General features: G+C 46.6%; 2 protein-coding genes across 2 annotated transcripts; both read right to left on the reverse strand.

Annotated features, from left to right (window-relative positions):
• Nucleotides 1-714: 714 nt before the first annotated feature.
• On the reverse strand, nt 715-7,081 carry LOC103655601 (atherin-like). Its single transcript, XM_020545370.1, has 7 exons — nt 7,073-7,081; nt 6,124-6,566; nt 1,758-1,932; nt 1,414-1,682; nt 1,206-1,324; nt 911-1,123; nt 715-802 (listed from the first exon to the last, which is right to left on the reverse strand). The coding sequence occupies exons 1-5, from the start codon at nt 7,079-7,081 to the stop codon at nt 1,306-1,308; spliced, it is 915 nt and encodes a 304-aa protein (XP_020400959.1). The 3' UTR covers nt 715-802; nt 911-1,123; nt 1,206-1,305.
• Nucleotides 6,906-8,347, reverse strand: LOC109943001 (putative F-box/LRR-repeat protein 23). Its single transcript, XM_020545684.3, has 2 exons — nt 7,812-8,347; nt 6,906-7,699 (listed from the first exon to the last, which is right to left on the reverse strand). Exons 1-2 carry the CDS (start codon nt 8,126-8,128, stop codon nt 7,114-7,116), a joined length of 903 nt encoding a protein of 300 aa, XP_020401273.1. The 5' UTR covers nt 8,129-8,347; the 3' UTR covers nt 6,906-7,113.
• Nucleotides 8,348-26,301: the final 17,954 nt, after the last annotated feature.

Here is a 26,301-nt window from a genome sequence, read left to right on the forward strand (position 1 = left end):
CCTAAGCTCTTCTCGTAGTTGCTCAACTTCTGCAGTATCCTGAGTAGAGCGACGGGAGCTATGAGCAGCAGACCTCGACGAACCTCCCCTCTGAACCATCACCTGGCTCGAGTCGATGACGTTATCGAAAATCAAGTACCTTCAAACAAGTAACATCACGACAGATTCAAAAATAATCTATTGTACTTAAACCGATGAAACAAGATAAGGTATGTAGAGTCCACACCTTCCATGGGGGTTTCCACCACTTGCATACATAGCCTAAGGATCAATAGGTGCGGTCCTCCAGTCATAGTCTGATCCGTGCTGACTAGACATCGCCTCAGCATATGCAGCCTCCATACAAAAGAACAATGCAATCTTACATCACTAGGCACATACATAAATTCATATGAACAAAATCTACCAAGCATTTCAAAACACTCACCAGATGATCTATTGCCTTTTGGCTACACAACACATCTGGATTTGCAGGATCTGGTCCTCTGTGCCCCCTCAGGTATATTTGAACATCACTGGACACTACACCACTGCTAGCTTCTTGTACGTACATTTGACAAACATTATAATCAGAAATGACATCAAGTCATATACAATCAACAAAACTACACCACTGCTAGTTTCCTGTACTTACCATTCGTTTTGCCAAACGAAAGTGATCATCACCTCCATACTTGTGATACGACTCGGTTCCACGATTGGAACTTTGTCGTATAGACTTTGCCTTGAAATTATCCGAAGCCCAATAACGGCATAAGGCACGCCAAGCAGCATCATTGGCGGCTATCCATGGAATCGAATGCTATGGAAACACAATTCATTTATAAGTAACTGTAACATATACAAGGAACACAGTACATCATATGCAAAAACATCAAATTTTTCCAACATACGCAAAAACATCAATTACCTGAAGAAAATCTTGCTCAGTCATAGAAAGTCCATATTGTGACGCCTCGCTCTTACTGGTTGCACGTCGTCCTTCACTACTCAACATAGCTTGATTAATCACCTAGATTCGAACATAGTACATCATATCCGCAACAACATCTGCCGCGTTCTTATGGAACACGGAGTGTGCATGCTCGGTATGAGTATCTCCATCAGGCAACTTATAATATTTCTGAAAAAGAAACATAGTCAAGAATCCATAATATGAATCAATCATTGAGCTGATAACTTCGCAAGAAGATAGATAAACATACCCAGAAGTTGTGCCAAACTGCACCTTGCGCATTCCCATGTTGCGCGTTAACCGCAAGGCCGTATTGACCCCATCTTGTGACAGGGACCTCAATACCATTCTCAATCACCAATCCAAGCCCTAACAACACAAGCACAATTGTCAAATTCAAAAAATAATTGTTTATCCTCAATGTGTAAGACATAAGAACAAAGCAAATATGCTCTTACCCATCTCCACTCGGGATTATCTCAACCTTGTTAACTGGTTCTTTAGGAGGGGGGACCCAACTAGTCTTCCGCGGCTTCCGGACCCGTGTAGACCCTCCAACTCCCCCGCTTCCAGAACCTCCTCCTGAAACACCAGCTTCTCCTTCCCTTGACCCACTAGCTCCCCCAACTCCCGACCCTCCATCATTGGGCCATTCACCCCACCCTGTCTCTTCCTCATCTTCCACTTGTCTCCACTCCTCTGTCTCTTCCTCATCTTCAGGCTCATCCTATAGATCAAAATTAATAATTTAGTTATTCGAACTCATACAAATATTACATTACAAAACAAATATATTGGTTACCTCATTCCTCTGTATGCCGACTGCCTGACCCTGCAACTCTGGAACATGCTCCAACAAAGCTCTACGCCTGCTCGAGCTTGAACTAGTGCCTTGGAACACTAAGTCCTCCTTTCTCCCAAAAATGGAGGCTCTCCTCGCTAGTCCCTTAGCGAGCTGCTTGACCTTTTTAGACATCCTGTTATTAAAACAAAATCAAATTAGTAATTGAGCATAATGTAAATGAACATAATGTATTGAAATGAACATATTGTAAATGAACATAATGTATTGAAATGAACAATAAATATATAATTACTTTTTAGTCGTATTCAAAATCAGGATCAAATTGTTTTCTTCGATTCGATGTTTTCTTCTTTGACTTCCGTTTCCGTTTTTTGGGACTTACTACATCTTCAGGATCTCCCACTAATGATTCTGGCAAAACCTCAGTATCTATATTAAAATTGGTCGGAAGTTCATCTTCTTGGTAAATTTCTTCAACTTCCGCCTCGAACCATTCACCCTTGGTGTGTAACTGTTCATGAGGATTCACTTTGTACACTACCCATGTGGCTTCCAGCTTTATAGATGGATACGGTATGTAGTACACCTGGTCAACTTGGTGAGCAAGAACAAATTTGCTACATGCACTTGTTTTGAGCTCATGTTTGACTTCTACCATGCCAAATTGGTTTTCTACAGTCCCTTGATTGGGATCAAACCAATCACATTTGAAAAACACCACCTTAAGATTTTTTCTCCTGGCAAAGTCGTACTCGAGTATGTCATTAATAACTCCATAATAATTCATCTCTCTTCCACGATCATCGACTGCCCTGCATACAACTCCAGTATTTTTTGTCGCCGCAAATGGACGAGTACATTCAAATTTGGTCGAACGAAAACGAAACCCCTTAATGTCGTAACGACCGTAGCTTCTGACTTTTACGATTGCGTAAGACATCTGAAGCAAGTCCTCATCTAAATTTGGAATTTTGTCACACTGCCAATCAGATGGTGAAATTAGATTTCTAAAACAAAATAAATAAAGTAGAACAAGAGTGTTAGGTTATTTACATAATTTCGAAACCAATTAATGAAATTGGGCTTCCCATGTCTTCCTCGAAGCGCGTTTTCATACTGCCTCGAGGACAATTTCTCATTAAGATGCGATTGGAATTCTCTATTACAACAAGTAAACAAATGAGGTGCGGAACACGATTACTATAAGTAAACAAATTGAAATATGGAGTCATCTTACTTGAAATATTGAGTCATTTCATCCATATTTTCATACATATAGAGCAAAGCGTCCAACTTTTCTTCGTGCTCAGGATGATATTCTGTGGATGCCCCAACAGTCTTGCCCTCAATCTCAAAAATTTGGAGATTGCTGCGGGTCCCTACTTTGTCATCATGATACCTCAATGTAGGGGCATTGATATTGTGCTCGTCTGCAAAGTATACACTCGTGAAGGCTGCTACCTCTTTATATTTGAATTCTTCAGCTATACACCCTTCAACTCTTCCTTTGTTACCAACCATTGAACTAAGCTTCTTTAATGCCCTTTCAATATGGTACATCCACCTGTATTGCACAGGACCACCAACCTTAGCTTCATATGGAAGGTGGACAAGTAGATGTTGCATTGGATTGAAGAATCCTGGGGGGAATATTTTTTCCAACTTGCATATAAGGACAGGAATTTCTGTCCCCAACTTCTCCATCACATCTTTGTTTATTTCTTTAGCACAAAGTTGCCTATAAAAGTAGCTTAACTCAGCTAAAGCCTGCCAGATACTGACTTTCAAGTACCCTCGGAACATTACAGGGAGGAGCCTTTCCATCATTATATGATAATCATGGCTCTTCAATCCAGTTATTTTATTAGTCTTTAAGTTCACAGCTCTCCTAAACCCGGCCGCATAACCATCTGGGAATTTCAATTTTTTCAACCATACCATTACTTCTTTCTTCTGTTTAGGTTTTAGACAAAATTGAGCACGTGGCTTTTTTCCATTTTCGTCGAGTTCCTGGGTTGGTCGGTTACAAAGTTTTGCTAAGTCCTTTCTGGCCTTTATATTGTCTTTTGTTTTGTCACCTAGATTCATGCAGGTACGTAGAATGCTTTCACCAACATTACGTTCCTGATGCATGACGTCAATGTTATGCATCAGAATCAATGCCTTAACATAAGGTAGTTCCCATAAACCACATTTATGTGTCCAGTTATGCTCGGTTCCAAAACCTATGTATCCATCACCACTTTCATTCTATTTCAAATTATTAAGCATAGCCTCAATCTTTATTCCGCTAAGACGCCTGGGCGGTCCCTTTGTCACGATAGTGCCCTTCTTAAATGTGTTAACCTCGAACCTATACGGGTGTTTTTGGGGCAAGAAGCATCTGTGGCAGTCAAAGTAACAGATCTTCCCTCCAAACTCAAGGCGGAAACAATCTGTATCCTTGCCACATATTGGACATGTCAGAGTTCCATGGCAGCTCCATCCAGCAAATAAACTGTATGCCATGAAATCATGAATGGACCACAAATATGCAACTCAAAGTGTGAATTTCTCGTTTTTGTAGCAATCGTATGCTTCGACTCCTTTCCATAACTTTTTGAGATCATCGATCAAGGGTTGCATCATCACATTCAGCCCTTTCCCAGGATGGTCTGGACCAGGAATAATTAGGGAAAGAAACATGTAATCATATTTCATGCACAGATGAGGTGGAAGGTTGTATGGAATAACAAATACAGACCAACAAGAATATGATGCTGCGTTCGTATTGAAAGGTGTGAAACCATCTGTCGCCAACCCAATTCGAATATTTCTCGCTTCACTAGCAAATTCTGGATCAAAGTCATCTAGAGCCTTCCACGCATCACGGTCAGACGGGTGCGTCATCACATGAGTGTCCCCTCATTCACGTTCTTTATGCCATCTCATGTGCCTAGCTGTGTTCCTCGAAAGAAACAAACGCTTAACACGAGGCGCAAGAGGCATATAACGAAGTTGCTTTTGGGCTACAGTTGATGTGACCATTTCACCATCATCGTTTTTAACCTCTACATATCTCGACTTGCCACACTTTAGACACTTACTATCATTCTCATGATCCTTCCAGAACAACATACAATTATCTGGACAAACATCGATTTTCTGATAGTCCATACCTAGACCAGAGAGCAGTTTCCTGCACTGATACACGTCTTTCGGCATCTTGTGATTTGGTGGAAACACTTCACTGATTAAGTTCAAGAGCTCGTTGTAACAATTGTTTGAGAACACGAACTTGGACTTGATAGCCATAAGTCGAGTCACGAAAGCGAGGACTGAAACTGTTGTGTGTTCGTACAATGGCTCTTCTGCAGCCTTAAGGAGGTCGAAGAACTTTTTAACCTCTGGAGGAGGCAGCTCCTCATGATTTGGTGGAAACACCAAATCAGGATCCTCCCTTAAATCTTCAAGCATCTCGTCCATTCTATTGTACTCCACGTCGTCAGTGTTGTTGGCTTCCGGCGAATTTTCACGGGGAAAGTCCTCGCCGTGATACACCCATACTACATAGTCAGGCATGTAGCCATATTTGCAAAGGTGCCCCGACAGAGTTCTCTTGTCTTGACATCTACAAATCCGACACATACTACATGGACAACGCACATCCGTGCCGGTTCTTGATATAGCAAAAGCACGATCAATAAAATCCTCTATCTTTCTTATCCAATCTGCTGAGGGATCATTCATACGCCAACCTTCATACATCCATCGACGGTCCTCGCCCACCATATTTGATTCTAAAATAGTAGAACACATGATTCATAAATTTTTTCCGGTACTAAACGCATATCGATCGTGTCACTACATCTATAGGAAAAGATAGTTCCTAAACCCACCCATGAGTGACCGATAGAGCAACGATTTATGACGAGCAACGAGTCCGAACAAAATTTCAGCAGCATAACCCCGTTGTTCTCCATTTGCATGCCCATAAATGGTGCAATAGAGAACAACAGGGTTATGTCACCGAAATCTCGTTCGGACCCGTCATCGTCATAAATCCATAGCTCTATCATCCACTAACAGGCTGTCCAAAAAGGGACAATTTCGGACCAATACGAGTCATATGTGTATATATCATGTGACTCGTGCCTATCCGGAATGGGCGACACATAGGTTTCACAACACTACGACAATTTTGCAAAAATATTATTAACACACAACAAACAAGAGACTAACATAATTCAATTACATGCACCACCTAGCTTATTAAGTTAATTAACCGTATTAACATAACTTTCTACGGTTTAAAAACAGTTAACTCTCGTAAGTTAGCATATTTAATATAAAAAATATAATATAAATACTCGGAAGTAGTTACCTGAAGCGAGGACGGTGACTGGCGGAGCCGGGCCGGGCGAGTAGCGGGCGGGGCGGAACGGAGACGACGGGATGTGGGGTGGCTGAGCACCCGGCGGCGGGGAGGCGGCCGAGCAGACGGGCACGTCGGCGGACGAGCAGGCGGCGGTGGAGCGAGCGAGCGCCGGCCGAGCAGGCGGGCGCGCGGCGAGCGGGCGGCGGTGGAGCGAGCAGGCGGGCGCCGGCCGAGCAGGCGGGCGCACAGCCGAGCAGGCGGCGACCGGGCGGCGGTGGAGCGAGCAGGCGGGCGCGCGGAGCGCGCGGCCGAGCAAGCGGTGGTGGAGGCGGGGCGAGCGCGGCGGCGTGTTCCGGCGAGCAGGCGGGCGCACGGGGGCGAGCAGGCGGCGGTGGAGCGCGGCGGCGCGTTCCGGCGAGCAGACGGCGGTGGAGACTGCGTAGCGGGCGCTGCAAAATGAGAGACGGACAGAGACGGGCGCGTGCCGTTAGCCTAAAATTGATAACTTCCGAGAGGCCCTGTGCAAAACCGTCGGAAGTTAAGGCCTACCCCGATCGGTCAACGTCTGAATACGTAACTTCCGAGAGACGACAGACCAGCCGTCGGAAGTTAACTTAACTTCCGAGAGGCTCTTGGCCGGCCGTCGGAAGTTAACTTAACTTACGAGAGGCACTAGTCGCCGCTCGGAAATTATTAATTTCCTACGGTTTTGAAAAGAAACCGTAGAAAGTTATTTGCCTCTCGGAAGTTGCTTATTTTGGTGTAGTCATTTCATGGGGTTCACCAGGTTGGAAAACTTTAGAACTCCAATAATGCAGTAGAACTTATCATACACAGTATTTTTTTCTAATAATATTCATGCTATGTACAAGTACAACATTGATAGTAAAACACAGCCAGGCAACTTTTCAACTTGTCAATTGTCATATATATGAAAGCACAGATTGTCACCTACCTCAAGCATTATTCCAAGTTCCAACACAAAAATCAGCTGAACTACCATGAATCCCAGAGTATATCTCCACGAAAACCGAAGTTCATTTCAGCATTGTGGGGAAAATCCAAACCAGGGATCCCTGCGTTCATCTCAGGGTTGCCAAAGCTGAGGTCGTAGCCGTCCATGGAGTCGTCTGGTAGCTTCAGCGTCTGCAGCCTAGCACACATGACGCGCGTCTCATCATTCACCTCAACGTTGAAACAGTGGCGGATGTCGAGGGACTCCAGATGCGCGCAGCCTGCGAGGATAGCCGCGAGGCCGGCGTTGCCGAGGCTGTTGCCGAAGAGTTGCAGGCACCGGAGGCCGCGCATCTTGGCGATCTCCATGGCTTCGCTGTCGCCGTCGTAGCCTGACCGCCGGTGGAACCGGTATTTGTTCAGCCGGAGGCACTTCAGGTTCCGGCAGGCCTTGGCTGCGGCCGTGCAGGTGTCGGCGAGGTTGTAGTGCCCGGAGGCGGTGGTGGCGCCTGAGCAGAGTGACAGCTCTAGCTCCTCAAGCATGGAGAACCGCGTTATTGCTTCGTTGAGGGCCGCCTGCTTCGAGATGTTGCAGGATATGAGGCGGAGGCTCCTCAGCCCGGTAGCCCTGCAACAGTATTTGATTGTTGACTTCGTAACCTTGCTGATTGGTGGAGATCGAAGCAAGAAATCAAACGTGACTTGATCCGCGGTGTCCCGGCGATCTGTCGAATCCTCACCGGTGACTGAGGAAGAAGATGAAGGTGTCGTCGACGAAGTCCTCGGCCCAGAAGGCCTCGCACTGGCCTGCGCTACACGTCACTGCAGTGCGCGCCATCACGTCGAGATGGTAGAGGATGGACGTGGAGAGCGCAGCGCGGCGGCGCAGGTCGATGCGGCGCCACAGCTCGGGCTCCTCCCGCGCCGCGCGGCGCCAGGGCCGGCACACCTGCCCGGCCCTCATGAGTACGTCCGCATGCTGCAGACTATGGAACACGGCCAGTAGGGCGTCCCTCGGCAACTCCGCCCAATCCCTTGTCTCCTCGCTCGCATCCATCTCCGTCTTCGTGGCTTCCGCAGGCGGCGAATGCCCCTGGCTCCAATCCAGATCAAGCCACGCCCGGCCGGATTCTCTGCAGTAAGTTTAAGGGTTATTTAAGGCCATGGCCATGGCGATGATCCCGAAAGTCGTTGCTGTCATGTGATGGGGTGAGCAGCGCGTGCACGCTATCGCTCCGAATTGCCGGCGGCCGATCGCGTTGTCGTCTTGCTAATGATGCATGGTACAGTGTGATTTACCAGATTCGACGTTCCATTTCGTTGTGAGTGTCACGGTGTTTGGCCACTTATCCATCTTGTCAAGAAAATGACATTTCTTTGACTTTAGTAGCTAAGCACCGGCCGGCTTTGTCGGCAAACTGTGGAACTGCATTGTATACAGTCACCAATAGATTGGCCATACGAACGATGCTTTCATTTTTAGCCTTTTATATTCGCGTCACTAAAATGTTCAGAATTTTATCTTTACCACCAAGGGCTCGTTTGTTTGAGGTTGTCTAAATTATATAATACAGCTTAAATGATCTAGATAGCTAGAAAACAAACAAGCAGATTAAAGTGTCAGATTATATAATCTGAAGGTCACATTATCATAATCTCGTAAGTCGTAAGTTACTCAACAGATGCATATTCTATCCTATTTGGTGAAAAACCCCACTACTGATGACAACTTGAGAAAAAATCATCCACCATTGCTACTTCTTACACTTCATCTCTTTTTTTTTCTCCCGCCACACAACATATGGCTAAAATCAATAATCAAAGTTTTAATAAGGTTAGTGTTGGCGCGGATCCGGGCACCAAACACTGGGAGTTGTTCTGCTTGACGGGATTTCTGCGGCGGCGCGGACAGTTCGCGACCTAGAAGCAGAACGGGATTTTCTGCGCTGCGCCGAACGGTCCGCGTGCGCGCAGATTGGCGGCATTCATCTATTACACCTGGATCTCGCCCCCGGGAGGGACCCTATCAGGGAGGAGAGATCATAGGGTTTGTTTTGAGATTGGTAGGCCATCCAAGATGCCTCCAGACGATGTAGTCGAAGAGAGCTGAAGATTGAGTTGACGAAGGCTAAGTTACTATCTACTCTATGGGGGATGGATATCCCCTGTGTCCTCACGAACACAGAAACGCCTCATGGGCCGCTTGATGGGCTTCCCGATGGCTTGCCTAGTGAGACATGCCCTCGGGCCACAACCAGGTCAGATCAGCTCGATCCAGGAAGACGAAGACCGGACGTCCAAGTTATGCGCAGACCGAAACGCTGATATCTCGCGTGAAGGGGTTGCGCACACCTGAAGGGCTAAACACTCGGCGTTAACTCGGTTGAGGAAGTGACCGAACTCCGGATAAGCAGGAATGCATGCCACGTTAAAAGAGGATTCAGGTAGAGTTAGATAGTGATCACAACTTGCAAAGGGATAACCCTCTGGTCATCTATGTAAGGCTGAGGGGGTACCCCTACGAAAGCATCTCATCTCATCTAGCCACATCCCAGCATCACCTCAAAGCTCATTAGCCCAGGTAGGGGGTCATAAACACCGACATCTGGTGCGCCAGGTAGGGGGTGCGACGTTGATCCACGACGACTCCATGGCTACCATCTTTAACACCCCGTTCACCTTCAATGCTGTGGAGATGTTCCACTATGGATCCCACTCCTGCATTGCAGATCAAGGTGTCCTGCACCACACCGTGGATCCATCCGAGAAAAGATCTTCTCTAATGGCACCAATTGCGGGGGCGGGTTTGCCTCTCCTAACTCTAGCAAGAATTACACCGACGAACTCCAAGGCACAAAAACCTCAACCAGCTTCCGCCCCGCGCAAGATTGTGCCTGCATCGGGTGGGCCTAGGGCCATAACGACACATGTGGCTCGACCGACTAAGGCTGCACCCCTGTCACGGTGGACCCCTCTATCCACATCACCCACCCAGGTGTGGACCCGGATCACTCGGCGAAAAGAAGCGGGTAGCCCCGGCACCGGTGTGGTCGCGGGAACAAGACCGACGATTGTTCCGGCCGCTCCGCTCACATGGGAGACGGCCAGAGCACGGGACACAGCCCCAAGCTCTTTCTTCCCTGATGTCCTCTTTATCCAAGGAATAGTAGAGGATGCACCCATCTCCGACGACGAGCCCACTGTACTGGGGAACATGCGGCGTAACATTTGGAATCACCATGAGGCCGGGATATAGGATCCCGCTCAGCCCATATCCCGAGACAAGGCATCTGAAGCAGGAGAGACTACTGACGACAGGGCGCTCCGAGAGCGCCACAATTCCTGACGTCGCGATCGTCACCACTCCTAGTAGTGCGAGCGGGAACAAGCAGACCATGATGTGTAGGCTCCGATGCGAGAAACCACTCCTTCCATAGAATCTGTTGTCCGACTTTGCTCGATCCCTTAACATGCCGAGTGAAGTCGGCAGGGTTCTGGCTCAAATCGCCAACGACCTTCCACGTACCTCGGACGCGAAAGGCTACCGACAGATCCTCACCCAGGCAATGAACCATCTTCTTCCCCTTGCCCATCCGGCATCGGACATGCGTTACGTCATCAACAATCGGTGAGACGTGTGGAGCAACATCAATGCTTCACGCAATCACCGGCATGAAAGTGAGATGATGCGGCGGGAAGAGTACGATCGAGATCATGGTGCACTAGCACACATCCGCGCAACCAGGACGGAGGTGGCAGCAGCCTCTACGAACATCCCAGCACTAGGACAGTTAGCTCGGGAGAGGCGGCACGATGCACGGCGTCAGTCGCCTCCCAAGAACCATCACCACGACCACATTTGAGAAGATCGCCGAGAGGACCGGGGGACATGTGGAGTCTTGGCCCTTTCCCCCCGGCTCCGGGCAATTAAATGGCCACCTAACTTCAAGGTCTCGAACGTCGACAAGTATGAGCCCAAGCAAGATCCTAGCTGTTGGTTGGTCGTCTATACGACCGTCGCCCGGGCCGTTGTGATATCCTGGCCCCTGGGATGGTGATTTCCTGGCCCAAGGCTTAATAGAATCAATAGAGTATCCATACCAACAAGGTGCATCTTCTTTTTCGGAAGCCTATCTCGAAAGAACCTCCAAGTTAAGTGTTGGGGTCGTGCTTCGGTGCGCCGAAGGTCTCACACGAAGAAGCAGCTTCGGCTGAAGTCGTCTCCAAGAGATGGCCGAAGGTCCCTTTTCATGGAGCTTCGGCGTTTTAAACCGACATAGAGATAGAATGACCTTTTTATACATATAGGTCTGAGTCAATGCTGTAAACTTTCGCAAGGGGCATAATTGTAATTCGTCACAGGCTGCGACCTGTGCCTATAAATAGATGAACAGTACCTCTGTACTGTTCACGCGAACTTGTCATTTGCTTTCGCATCACGCTTGTACTTTTGCCTTCCGCAGGACCGAAGGTACATTTGTAATTCAAAGTCATTTATATTCATTGATACAAGTAGAGATAATTCTATGACAATATTTAAATGTTTATTTCATATTCTATGATTTATGTGAATGCCTCATTCTTCGTTGTTATGCTTACGAAGGTATGACCTTCGTAACCTTCGTCCGAGATGCTATATATCCCGAGGGGATATATTGTTATGGAGGACGAAGGGCCTCAACGCTTAACATTTTTTGTGTTGCCTTGTTCTTAATTCTTAGCATTTGAGAACAAGTCCCCAACATTGGCGCCCACCTCCGGTCAACTCACTTCCACCTTTCTGAGCTGATGGCTTCGTTCAACACTCAAGCTGGAGCTGCTTCGGCTTCGAAGCTGGTGCTCCCGATAACAGGCGGTTCTTGCTCAGAGCCAGCTAACAAAAAGCAGAAGAAGGAGGCTCAAAGAAGGGTGCAGCATGTTGGAGTGCAGGGACCCTTCATTAAGTCAAAATGGTCTCACATTCCAATTACCTTCTCTCAGGAGGATCTTCAGCTCAAGGACTATCCCCACAATGATGCTATGGTCATTTCTTGTGTGATCAAAGGGTTTCTGGTTCACAATGTTCTAGTTGACACAGGCAGTGCAGCTGACATTATATTTGCCAAAGCCTTCAGACAGATGCAAGAGCCTGAAGACAAGATTCATGATGCTACGCACCCTCTTTGTGGCTTCGGAGGGCGGCAGATTGTGGCACTCGGGAAGATTACCATGCCGGTAACCTTCGGATTTGTTAATAACACAAGGACTGAGCAAATTGTGTTTGATATTGTTGACATGGAATACCCCTACAACGCCATCATTGGTCGTGGTACTCTAAATGCTTTTGAAGCAATTCTTCACCCAGCTTATCTCTGCATGAAGATACCTTCGGATCAAGGGCCTATTGCTATTCATGGGAGTCAGGAAGCTGCCAGAAGGGCCGAAGGAAGCTGGACTGATTCCAAGGCAATCCATAATATAGATGGAGCTGAAGCTTGTGAACAGTACAAGTTCAGGAGGGAAAAAGCAGCTTCGGCTGATCAGCCGAAGCCCATGCTGCTGTGTGAGGATATAGCAGAGCAGAGGGTGCTATTGGGCTCGCAATTATCTGAAGATCAAGAGAAAACCTTGATAAGGTTTTTATTCAACAATAAAGATGTTTTTGCATGGTCAGCCAATGATCTATGTGGAGTGAATCGGGATGTTATTGAACATTCGCTCAATATTGACCCATCCTTCAGACCCCGCAAGCAGAGGCTTCGGAAAATGTCTGATGACAAGGCCGAAGGGGCTCGCAACGAAGTAAAAAGACTCCTAAGTGCAGGAGTTATTAGAGAAGTGAAGTATCCAGAATGGCTAGCTAACACTGTTATGGTGAAGAAGGCCAATGGAAAATGGAGAATGTGTATTGATTTCACAGATCTCAACAAGGCTTGTCCGAAGGATGAGTTCCCGCTGCCACGGATAGACTCTTTAGTTGATGCAGCAGCTTCTTCGGAACTCATGAGTCTCCTGGATTGTTATTCAGGCTATCATCAAATCTGGATGAAAAAGGAGGATGAGCCGAAGACTAGTTTCATAACCCCAAGTGGTACATATTGCTATCTTCGGATGCCTGAGGGGCTTAAGAATGCTGGAGGGAGTTTCAGCAGGATGACTGCGAAGGTTCTCCAATCTCAGATAGGCAGAAATGTGTTGACCTATGTTGATGACATTATTGTAAAAAGCACGAAGCAAGAAGACCATATTGCTGATCTGCAGGAGACCTTCGCCAGCTTCAGACAAGCTGGTCTGAAGCTGAATCCAGAAAAATGTGTCTTCGGAGTAAAGAAGGGTAAGTTCCTTGGATGCTTGGTTTCAACAAAGGGAATTGAAGCTAACCCAAATAAAATCGAAGCTATACTTCGAATGGAGCCACCAACCACAAGAAAGGGGGCCCAAAGATTGACAGGAAGACTGGCATCTCTTAACAGATTTATATCCAGATCAGCGGAAAGAAATCTACCCTTCTTCGAGGTGCTAAAATCAGCTGAAGTCTTTCAATGGGGCCCAGCTCAACAAAAAGCTTTCGAAGAACTCAAGCAATACCTGATAGATCTAACAACATTAACTCCACCAATGCCAGGGGCTCCTCTGTTGTTGTATGTGGCAGCTTCGCACTCAGCAGTAAGTGCGGCACTTGTGCAGGAGAAGTTTGATGGACAAATCAAGAAGCAGGTCCCAGTATATTTTGTATCTGAAGTCCTTAGTGTCTCAAAGAAAAATTATACAGAACTGGAGAAGGTGTTGTATGCCGTTCTAATGGCATCCAGGAAGCTTCGGCATTATTTTCAGGCATATAACATTATTGTTCCTTCTTCGCAGCCGTTGAAAGATATCATGAGAAATAAAGAAGCTACTGGCCGAATTGGAAAATGGGCTGCGGAGCTTAATGAATTTTACATTGATTATGTGCACAGATCCTCGATCCAATCTCAAGCATTGGCAGATTTTATTGCCGACTGGACGCCAGGGGCTCAGGGCGAAGAAGCGAATAAAGATGCCGAAGCATGGACAGTGTTTTGTGATGGCTCCTGGGGAACCTTCGGAGCAGGAGCAGCTGCTGTTTTAGTTTCACCATCCAAGGTTAAAACTTGCTACGCAGCAAGACTGGATTTCAGCTGCACAAATAATATTGCTGAGTACGAAGCCTTGCTCCTGGGTCTTCGAAAACTAAAGGCGATGGGGATCAGGAGGGCGATCCTTAAAACTGATTCTCAGATTGTTTCGGGTCATATTGACAAAAGCTGCAAGGCTAAAGACCCGAAGCTTGAAAAATACCTAGACACAGTCCGAAGGATCGAAGCTTCCTTCGAAGGATTCTCTGTTAAGAATATCCCTCGAGGGCAAAATGAACATGCTGATTTGTTAGCCAGGTCTGCAGCACAGGGGCTGCCGCTACCTTCGGATGTATTCTTTGAAACAATAAAGGCACCTTCGGTGGAGTTACTTGAAAGAGCAGTTCTTACTATTTCCCCTGTGTACAGTGAAGATTGGAGAACTGAAATAATTTCTTACCTTCAGGGCAACTTCCTATCAGATGACGAAGCTTATAATAAAAGAATAGAGGCAAGAGCTCGTCCGTATATCATTATAGAAGGGGAGTTATACAAGCATGGAGTTTGTGCCCCGTTGCTCAAGTGCTTGTCTAGAGCCGAAGGTATAGAGTTGATGAAGGAGATACATGCAGGCCTTTGTGGATCCCACATCGGATCCAGGCCGTTACTTGGAAAAGTGTTCCGTCAAGGATTTTATTGGCCGAAGGCAGCTGCGGATGCAGCTGAGTTAGTTCGAAAGTGCGAAGGTTGTCAGAAATGTGCAAGAGATCAAAAACAACCTTCGTCTTTGACACAGCTAATACAACCCATCTGGCCACTGCAAAGGTGGGGCCTCGATCTGCTGGGCCCATTACCACCGGCTCAGGGCAATCTGAGATATGTTGTAGTTGCTGTGGAATATTTTTCTAAGTGGATTGAGGCGAAGCCATTAGCTACAATAACTTCGGCCACTGTCCAAAAATTTTTCTGGCAGAATATTGTCTGTCGCTTCGGAGTACCGAAGGCTATAACTGTAGATAATGGAACACAATTTGACTCCGAAGAATTCAGAAATTTTTGTGATCAAATTGGCACGAAGATCCACTTTGCGTCAGTCAGGCACCCGGAGTCAAATGGGCTTGTTGAAAGGGCCAACGGCATCATAATGACAGGAATAATGAAGCTAATCTTCAATCAACCAAGGGGAAAGTGGCCAGATCAGCTTACCAAAGTGGTATGGAGCCATAACACAACAGCATCAAGATCTACAGGCTTTACCCCATTTAAGTTGTTATTTGGTGACGAAGCAATAACCCCGGAAGAGGCCAAAGCTGGATCAATAAGAGTGGTAGCTTCGGCAGAATCAGGTCCCGAAGATACTTGTCTCGTGGAAAAAGATGCCTTAGAAGGGATCAGGCTCCAGGCCGTGGAGAATATCAATAAGTACCAGGCTGAAACAGTTAAATGGCGAGATAGAAAGGTCCGGCTAAAAAATATTGAGCCAGGACACTTGGTGCTTCGGAGAGTGGCCAACCCGGATACAGTGGGCAAATTGCAACTGAAATGGGAAGGGCCTTTCTTAGTAGCATCTTCGTCAAGGCCTGGTTCGTACAGACTGAAGGACATGGATGGCAATGAAATTCCAAGATCTTGGAATGCGGATGAGCTTCGGCGGTTTTATGTATAACTCGATGTAATTTTGACTTTTCTTTTCTTTTTCATGGCACCCTTTTCCTTTCTAAAGGGGGAGAAAGGTTTTTAATGGGGCCATCACATGTAATTTTTCTTTTTAGTTTTATAAGAGCAAAATCCCCCAAAGATGTACATGTAAAAGCTGAGAGCGCACCATCGAGTGCCGAAGCTGAAAAAGAGAAAAAGCTCCGAAGACGTCCCTAAGGGGATGCAGAGCTTACAGCGAAAAGTCAACGCTGATTCCGCCGAAAGTAAAAGGCGAAGAAGCTCCAAAGACGTTCCCAAGGGAATGCAGAGCTTATACCGTCTAAGTAAAAGACGAAGAAGCTCCAAAGACGTCCCTAAGGGGATGCAGAGCTTACAGCGAAAAGTCAACGCTGATATTGCCTAAGTAAGAGGCGAAGAAGCTCCAAAGTCGTTCCTAAGGGAATGCAGAGCTAATGTGTGGTTGTTTTCAAGTAATGGCTGACAATATGGCTTCGGACATATGCTTCGGACATTCATTCGTGCATTACATTACATCATAACATTCGCATGCATAAGCATTCATTCATAGCATTTGTGTTCCCAAGTGGCTGCTTCGGCAAAAAAGCTTCGGAGAAGTGCCTTTTTATGACTTGTTACGCTATGTTGTGTGCAAAAGTGAAAAGTTCTGTTGCTTTGACACAAAGAAAAGTTTCAGTATAAGGGAGAACTGGATTTTTATGAATCGTTGTGTAAAAGAGTAGTAGTCTTTTATGTTTTGTCATGTAAAGGAAAGCTTCGGCAGAAAAGAGAAAGTAGTTCTTTATGTTTTGTAAAGGAAAGCTTCGGCAGAAAGGAGAAGTAGTCTTTTATGTTTTGCCATGTACAAAAAAGCAAAGCTTCGGCAAAAAGAAGAAGCGACCTTTTAGGCTTCGTTGTGTACGAAAAGAAGGGAAGGTGTTTTTTCGCCTTCGGCTCAAAATACTAATTTCGTCCACAACAAAGCGCCTCAAGCAAAAGGGTAAGAATATATTACAAGGTATGTACAAAGTTCCTTGAAGGTAGTCTAGTTGTGTTTACAAGAATTGTTACAAAAATATCCTGAGTTTTTCTACAGTACACTTCTACTGATCTTCATTAAGTTTCAGCTTCGACGACATAATTTAGGCATCATCTTCACCTTCGTCATCCTACATAAATTAAGAGTTTATGAGTAAAAATCAAGAGCAAAGGAAAAAGGTAACTCCGAAGTATCATTTCTTACTGGCTCAAGATGACTTCGTGCTTCGTCTCCAGCTTTCTCCCGCCCGCCTTTTGTCCATATCATTTTTATAAATCTATTGGAGATGCTTCGGGCGAGGTCAGGCATATCATCCAGGATTGATGGAGATAAGGTGAAGTTGGGCCTGTTGACAATTTTTCCGTGTTCGCAGCCGGCCTTCAGAAATGCAGCAGCAGTCCCTCGAGAAGCCACCCAGGCACAGAAGTCACCATGCCCAGCTATGACTTCGTCGAGCTCGTCAATTTCCTCCTCAATGTGTTCAAAGGTTTTCGGTAGATCTTCAGCTGAGGGGGTAAATTTTTCGCTGCTAGCTCCAACCGAGTAAAAAATCTTTCTTAATCGTTGAATGCACTTGTTGCTAAATTCCAGGCATTTTTCTTGAAGATTTGTCAGTAGTTTTCTCAAATCTGAATTCTGCTGAGCTCCGGCTTCAAGTTTTTCATTGAGATCTTGTTTCTCTCGTTCGAACTGCTCGGACTGGCGGAGAAGCTTCGAGTTTAGTTCTGATATTTTTGCTTCAGCTTCCGCCAGTAAGCCTTCGGCTGCCTGGAGCTCAAAGTTCTTTTTCTCAAAAGCATCTGATTGCTCCTTTATTTTGCTCTCTAAATTTTCAATTATAGCTTCGTGCTTCTTATCTTCTAGATCTTGCTGCATCCTCAAAGCTTTGCTTAGAAGCATGCTCTACAAATAAACAACCTTCGTTAAAGAATATTGCCATTATTAAAAAACAATAGAAGTTAGGGAGAAGGATGTTTACCTTGAAATTTGAATAAAATAAGCTGCCAACGATATGTTGTCGTCGATAGCGGCTGATGTCTGTCTCTAGCTTCGGAAAACCGATACTCTTTGATAGAGTACCGATGACCTTAGCTCCAGCTGAGTCCCGGATGCAGCCCAGCTGTTCGTCATCAATGCCCCCAAATAGGAGGGCACCTGACTTGTAGCCGCAAGACTTGGCGTAGTCTTTAAGTTCTTCTATTTCGTCCTTCGTCAGTTTTTGCCCAACTAAGTTCTGGAAAGAGTAGACTTCGTCGTCCGAAGGGTCTTCGGCTATTTCTTTTCCTTTCTCAGGCACTGTGGCCATGGTTTTTTCAGTAGTCGCACCAGCTTCTTCCGCAGCCATGTCTTCCAAAATCTTGTTGATATTCTCAATCGTGGATTTTAAGTTTGTATCTTCGGCTGTAGCGGCTTCGGTAGCCGCGACCCCCGAAGCTACGCCCTCGACGATTGTTGTATCTTCGGCAGCTGCCGATTTTTGGATTGACGCCCTTGGCGGCGTCTTATCGATAACTTCAGTTACCGCAATGATTCTTTGCCGCTTGGGTTTGCTTGTCTTCGTTTGATCCGGCTCGTCCACCTTTCGAAAAAGCTTCGTCAGTTGGAGCCCTAGTGGACTTAGCTTCGTGGGCATGGGTTCAGTCATTACCTTTAAAATTTCATCCACGTCGCTGGTAGAAGGCGGTGTGGGGGACCCCTCTTCTTCGGGAGATTGGCGCTTCGGAGTGGATATTGTTCTTTTCTTGATAATTTTCTTTTTCTTTGCTGGTCCTTCTTCACTTCTGATCAGAGTTTCGGTTTCAGCCACTCTTTTTCTTTTGTGGCCTTCGGCACCCTTATTCAACTGCTCATAGTCTGGATACTCGAGGCCCAGGGCATCGAATACTCGGTTCAGCCTCCGCTTCGGTCGGGTTCCGAAGGCTGCTGTCATTAATTGATCCTCCTTTTTGGAGTAATTCCCCAAGATTTCATTGCACATTGTCTCAACTGTGTCTAACCACTCTTTGCAGGGTTTCTTAAAGTACTTCTTGAATTTAAAGTGATAAGGCAGACGAACTAGCTCCCCCTCCTTCTTCTCTCCCTCCAGCTTCGGCATTTCCCACTCTTTTAGAGTAGGGAAAACCCTGAATGCCAAGAATTCCTGAACGAGATCCCTGGTGCCAATATTTTTTGAGATAATTTCAAATTCACCCAGAGCAGCCCAGGTGGGACCTTTTAGGTCGCCAATGTGGCATTGTGGCCTTGTCTCTCCGAAGGTTAACTCCAGAGGGCTTTGAGCCAATTTTTCTTTGCCTTCATCGACTTTTACATAAAACCACTCAGATTTCCAACCTGCTGACCATTTGCTTCGGTAGCTGATGACAGGACACTTTGTTGACTTCCGGTAGGCAAAATTGTAGCAACCAAAATTATCATGTAGCCCATCTTTTCTAGCCCTTGTTTGGTAATGTAATTCGTGAGCACGGCAGAAGCTGTCAGCAAATGGTTCCACAGCTTGGCTTCGGAGGGCCCAGATATAAACATTGAGCCTAACGATAGCGTTAGGAGTCAGTTGATGAAAGTAGATACCAAACCTCCTTAGTATCTCCGCAACAATACCGTGGAGAGGGAATCTAAGCCCAGCCTTTAAAAAACTCTTGAAAATAACAATCTCATCCTCCCTTGGCTTCGGGGTGGTTTCTTCTTCCCCGAAGCGGAGTAACTTCTTCTGGTCCTCTTTGAAATAACCTGCTTTCACCATCTTCGAAAGGTCAGCTTTTGAAACAGTTGATTTCCCAAAATCTAGGTGGCTGGGCTTGCTGGGCGTAGCAAGGTGATAGTCATCTTCGGAGTCAGTCCCTTCAATGTCTTCTTCTCCTTCGACAGTTGTTGGGCATGCTTCAGCAGCAGGCATTTCTTCTATAGTTAGTAGACCGGAACGCTGCATTGCTTCGGAGATGGGCACAGTGTCTGAACCTTCGGCTTCGTCTCCCTCACGTACAACTTTGGCAGTAGATCGTATTCTCGCCATTTGATTCTAAGTTTGAGAAGTCAAAAACTTTTTTCCTTTCTTCTCTCTCCGAAGCTCTTCTTTCTGACGAAGCGGACGTTGAGAAGCACCTTCGTTCGATTCTGAGACTTCAGCTTCGGCTATGGTGAAAAATTTTGGCAGCGAAACAGTGCAAATAGCAATGAATGCTGTGGTAACTTCACACCCACCTGTTTGTTTATATAGTACTGCAGGTAGGAAGGCGAAGCGGTGGAACTGTTACACCAGGCGCGCAGTAACTCATACCCGCTGCGCAGTGGACCGCAAGGATAAAACAGTAACTCTGCAAGGTGGGACCGACACGCGCTCGGAAGTCGGATCGTTTCTCCGCAACGAGCTCAGGGAAGGTGTTTTTTGGACCTTCGGCTTCCCGAAGCTGAAGAGGCTTTTTTCACGGGTCAAGCTCGTTACGAAGAACGATCTAGCACCGCGAAAGGGGCTACTGTTGGGGTCGTGCTTCGGTGCGCCGAAGGTCTCACACGAAGAAGCAGCTTCGGCTGAAGTCGTCTCCAAGAGATGGCCGAAGGTCCCTTTTCATGGAGCTTCGGCGTTTTAAACCGACATAGAGATAGAATGACCTTTTTATACATATAGGTCTGAGTCAATGCTGTAAACTTTCGCAAGGGGCATAATTGTAATTCGTCACAGGCTGCGACCTGTGCCTATAAATAGATGAACAGTACCTCTGTACTGTTCACGCGAACTTGTCATTTGCTTTCGCATCACGCTTGTACTTTTGCCTTCCGCAGGACCGAAGGTACATTTGTAATTCAAAGTCATTTATATTCATTGATACAAGTAGAGATAATTCTATGACAATATTTAAATGTTTATTTCATATTCTATGATTTATGTGAATGCCTCATTCTTCGTTGTTATGCTTACGAAGGTATGACCTTCGTAACCTTCGTCCGAGATGCTATATATCCCGAGGGGATATATTGTTATGGAGGACGAAGGGCCTCAACGCTTAACATTTTTTGTGTTGCCTTGTTCTTAATTCTTAGCATTTGAGAACAAGTCCCCAACATTAAGCGTGCTTGGCTTGGAGAAATTTGGGATGGGTGACCGAACGGGAAGTTTTCTCGGGTGCGCATGAGTGAGGACAAAGTGCACACAAAAGACTCGTGTTGGTCTTTGGGGATGATATATGATCCTAGAGAGCTGCCAGGAGTAAGTACCGCCGTTCTAGGGAATGGACGAGGTGTTACAAGTGGTATCAGAGCCGACCCTCGAGGTTTCATGGGCGTGTGTGCGCTAGGGGGTTCGGGTATATGGCGCATGGCGCATGTGGGCCCGGAGTGGTCACATGGCATGGCATATGACGACACTAGACACACAGACGTGGCTAAGAGGGAGGTTCCTGGATTGGGGTTGACTGACGAGGACGTCGATCTTCTAAGGGGGGGTGGATTGTGATATCCTGGCCCCTAGGATGGTGATTTTCTGGCCCAAGGCTTAATAGAATTAATAGAGTATCCATACCAACAAGGTGCATCTTCATTTTTTGGAAGCCTATCTCGAAAGAACCTCCAAGTTAAGCGTGCTTGGCTTGGAGCAATTTGGGATGGGTGACCGACCGGGAAGTATTCTCGGGTGCGCATGAGTGAGGTCAAAGTGCGCACAAAAGACTCGTGTTAGTCTATGGGGATGATATATGATCCTAGAGAGCTACCAGGAGTAAGTACCACCGTTCCAGGGATTGGACAGGGTGTTACAGCCATCGGGGCAACAGAGGACGTCATGACAGTGTACCTGCCCATCGTTCTTGGGCATGATGCGCTACAGTGACTGACACCTTCCTCACCATTGCATCAACGACTGAGCTGACTTCTGCCACCGGTTTGTCGCAAATTTCCAATCCCTTTCTGACAAACCGGCGTAGCCTTGGGACCTCAAATCCATTGAACACCAAAGTGATGAGTCCCTCCGCTCGTTCCTAAAGCATTTTCAAACTATGAGGAATCACATCCCTGTTGTCATGGAGGCCACCGTGATTGATGATTTCTACCACGGGTCTAATGACTCGGCTTTCATCCGAGCCATCCTCTAGAAAGCTCCAGCCACCTTAGAATAGCTTTTACGAGAGGCGGACATCTACATCACTGCCGATGAATGGACCTAGGACCTCATCGGCCACACGAAGCCTGCACCCCAGGCGCCAAAGAAGGAGGGAAACCAGTAGCCTGACAAGCACTGGAACAAGAGGCTGAGAGACGAAGTGCATGCTGTTGGGCCCGTTGTGACTCAACCCCACGACGTGCCACGAGGCAATGTACGAACGCTGGACGAGATCCTCGATGCCCAGTGTCTGTACCATAAGGAGATGCATCATACCCTGCGTAATTGCGGGGACTTAAAGAACTCAGTCAGCCATGGTCGACCATTCTAACCGTTGTCGCTGCCCCTCCATGAAGAAAACCAGTCGTACAAGAACAACCATCACAATAGGATGGGGGTGGTGGCGCCGCCTTCTAGCGCATTGACAGGGAGGTCATTGTCATCTTTGGGGACCATGGGTCCTAGGAGAGAAAACAGCAATAGAAGCTCACTGACCGATAGGTCCCTGTGGCAACCCATAGTGCCCTGACGCCGTATCGGTGGTCAGAGCTCTCCATCACATTCAGTCGAGCTGACCAGTGGCTCAACTTTGATCATCCCAGCAAGTACCCACTACTTGTCGACCCTGTGATCCAAGAGAGCCGGGTCAAGAAGGTTTTGGTGGACGACGGTAGCAGCACCAATGTCACCTTCCCTAGAATACTCCAGGCCTTGGGGATCCCGATTGCAGACCTGATTGAGTCGGATACCGCATTTTTTGGCATCATACCGATTGAAGGAAAGTACCCTCTAGGGCACATCTTCATTCTGGTCACCTTTAATGCTCCAAGCAACTACTGAACGGAGTTCCTATGCTTCGAGGTAGCTTGGTTCAAGTGCGGGTATAACACCATCATCGGGAAGCTGAGACTGGCCAAGTTCAAGGCCATCCCGCACTAACCGTACATGATACTCAAGATGCCCGAACCTCATGGCATCATCATCATCTAGGCCGACTTCCAAGGATTTGTAGAGTGTTTTCGAGCAACTATCCAGACGGCCCTCACCGTCAGACCCTCGGTAGCACCTCCGACAACAAACACCGACGCATCGCTAGGGGATGACCTCACAATCCTCATGAATGAAGCATCTACCGCTACCACCGTGCGGCCCGTTGAAGAAACCAAGAGATCCAACCTCGGCTTCTCCGACGAACGCAAGACGACGATCATCAGCTCCAGCCTCACTACCAAATAGGAATACATGCTCGTCCGTTTTCTGCAGGACAACCAGGATGTATTGACATGGCAACATGTTTACATGCTAGGAGTCCCCAGAGAGCTAGCCAAGCACAAACTGAAGGTGTACCCTCAAGCAAAGCCGATCTAGCAGAAGTTTCATCACTTTACACCCGAAAAAAGAGAAGCCATACAGGCTGAGTTAGCTCGCCTCGTAGCAGCAGGTTTCATTAAAGAAGTAACGCACACTGAGTGGCATGCGAATCCTATTCTTGTACTAAGAAAGAATAAAGTTGGTTCGTGCATGTGTGTCGACTATATCGATCTCAACAAACACTTCCAGAAGGATCCCTTCAGACTCCCTAGAATAGATCAAGTGGTCGACTCTACCGCCAACTGATCCATGCTCTCCTTCCTAGACTGTTACTTGGGATATCACTAGATCAATCTAGCAAAGGAGGACTAGGAGAAAACAACGTTCTTTACGCCCTTCGGGGCCTTCTGCTTTACCTCTATGTTGTTTGGCCTCAAAAACACTGAAGCAACTTATCAATGGGCTAGCCAAATGTGCTTAGCCGACCACTAGGGCAAGCAAGTGGAGGCTTACGTTGACGATGTGGTGATTAAAACCACAGGCCTAGAGAACTTCATTGACGAGCTCCAACAGGTCTTCAACAGACTGAGGCGCTACTACTGGAAACTTAAGCCAAATAAGTGTGTGTTTGGGGTACCAGCTAGGAAGCTACTCGAGTTCATCTTTAGTCACTAGGGAATCGAGGCCAGCCCGAAGAAAATCGAAGGCTTCCTAAGGATGGAACCACCACGATCGCAAAAGAAGGTCCAAAAGCTTACTCGCTACATGGCAGTGCTGAGTCGTTTTATCTCATGACTCGGCAAGAGAGGTATACCATTCTACAAGCTACTTAGGAAGGTGGATAGTTTCCAATGGACTCCCGATGCTCAAGAAGCATTGGAGGCACTCAAAAAACTCCTAACCACCCCACTGGTTCTCAAACCACCCAACCGACCTACCATCGACCGACCAACTGAAGATTTGTCGTTGTACATCTTGTGCACAACTCACGTGGTAAGCACCACGTTAGTAGTCAAGCAGATGGAAGAAGGGCACACACATCCAATCCAACACCCTGTATACTTCATCAGCGAAGTCCTCAGACCCTCCAAGGTCAGATACCCTCAAGTCTAGAAGTTGCTATATGCAGTATTCCTCATCGCACGAAAGTTGCGCCACTATTTCGACGAACACAAAGTTGTAGTGGTTACACATTTTTCGATAGGAGGCATTGTCCACAATAGGGAAGCAGTGGGAAGAGCGGCCAAGTGGGCAGCAAACTTGGAGCTCACGACATAGAATTCTGACCCCGCACGACAATCAAGACCCAGGCTCTAGTGGATTTCATATCAAAATGGACCTAGCAACAGATCCCCAAAAACCCTGAGTCAGTGGAGGTATGGAAGATGCACTTTGATGGGTCACTGAGGTTACAAGGAGCAGAAACCGACATCCTTTTCATCGCCCCTGGAGGAGATCAACTCAAATATGCACTACAACTCTTATTTCTGTCCTCCAACAATGCTGCAGAATATGAAGCCTTTATACACGAGCTTAATATTGTTGTAACGCAAGGGATCAAAAGATTTATGGTGTATGGAGATTCTCTGGCCATCATCAGCCATGTCAACAAGGATTGGAACTGCTCCAGAATCAATGAGCAATTACCGTGTCGCAATCACGAAAGTTGAGGACAAATTTGAAGGGTTGGAGTTCCACCATATAGAGAGAGACCGCAACATGGCAGCTGATGCTTTATCCAAGCTAGGATCGAGCTGAGCGCAGGCTCCACCGGACATCTTCGTCCAAGAGATACAACAACCCTCTATCATGGCTAGGGGAAGTATGCAAGGCAACAAAGCAAGCGGAACTAGATCTGAACGACTGGAGAACACCGATCACCAAGTACATAAAAAATGAAAAAGAGCCAGATGATAAAGCCACGACCGAGCGCATTGCAAGGCGGTCGGCTCATTACTCAGTCATAGGTGACGCATTGTACAAAATAGGGGTCACAGGTGTTTTCATGAAGTGCATTGACTCGGGCGCTGGGAAATGATTACTAGAGGAAATTCACTCCGGGCAATGCGGGGTACACGCAACATTGAGAACACTCGTAGGGAAGGAATTCAGTGCTGGTTTGTAAAGGCCAACTACCAAGAAAGATGCAGCCGACCTAGTCCACAGATGTGAGGCCTGTTAATTCTTAGCCAAGCAACAACATCTGCCAGCACATCAATTGTAGACTATTCCAGTCACCTGGCCCTTCGCATGCTGGGGTTGGACATGGTCGGGCCATTCAATGCAAGAAAGCTTAGGGATGATATGCGCATTTGTAGGTAGCTATTGACAAGTTCACAAAATGGATAGAGTACAAGCCAATAGCCATCCTGGCCTCGGCCAAGGCGGTAGAGTTCATCCAAGAGAGTATCTCAAATTTGGGATACCCAACAACATCATCACAGATTTTGGTTCAAACTTCACCAGTGCCAAATTCTTTGACTTTTGCGAACAAAAATGCATCTAGCTCAAGTATGCCTCGGTAGCACACCCTAGGACCAATGGGCAGGTAGAAAGGGCAAATGGAATGCTACTAGAAGCACTTGGTGTCACACCCGTATTTAAGGGCAAACCAGGGTGCATCTCATATGTGCGCCAAACAAATCAACACATACAATGACTCAGTGTATAGAGACGAGAGTCATAATATTTATTACATAACGAATAATGTATTACAAAATAACTGATAATAAATAAATCGAACTAAAATAATCATTCCTCGGCGCCAACAACTAACTGGGAGACAACACCTAGATCTTGTCGAACACGTCATAGTAGTCCTCGTCCGGTGGTACCTGCTCTTCACCTATGGGGGTTATTGAAAGGGTGAGCTCACATATTTTCATCGCTCAGCAAGTGTGGGGAATAATGTGCATGAGCTCACTTACGGTGGAGGCTCATGTGTAGTGTAAGGCTGATCAACAAATAATGGTTAAGGTTGAGCATTGCTTTTAATAAGTCAGTCAAAATTTATTAGCAGTTACTAAGTATAAGTGTATACCATCCCAATAAAATAAGAG

Source organism: Zea mays, chromosome 10 (genome assembly GCF_902167145.1).
Source record: "Zea mays cultivar B73 chromosome 10, Zm-B73-REFERENCE-NAM-5.0, whole genome shotgun sequence".
Lineage (NCBI taxonomy): Eukaryota > Viridiplantae > Streptophyta > Magnoliopsida > Poales > Poaceae > Zea > Zea mays.

Coding starts and splice junctions, on each gene's coding strand:
- LOC103655601 (XM_020545370.1), bottom strand. Junction 1,933..6,123: donor AGTCACCGTCCTCGCTTCAG/GTAACTACTTCC, acceptor TTTTAATAACAG/GATGTCTAAAAAGGTCAAGC. Junction 1,683..1,757: donor TCGGCATACAGAGGAATGAG/GTAACCAATATA, acceptor TTTGATCTATAG/GATGAGCCTGAAGATGAGGA.
- LOC109943001 (XM_020545684.3), bottom strand. CDS start 8,128: ATGGATGCGAGCGAGGAGACAAGGGATTGGGCGGAGTTGCCGAGGGAC. Junction 7,700..7,811: donor ATCTTCTTCCTCAGTCACCG/GTGAGGATTCGA, acceptor ATACTGTTGCAG/GGCTACCGGGCTGAGGAGCC.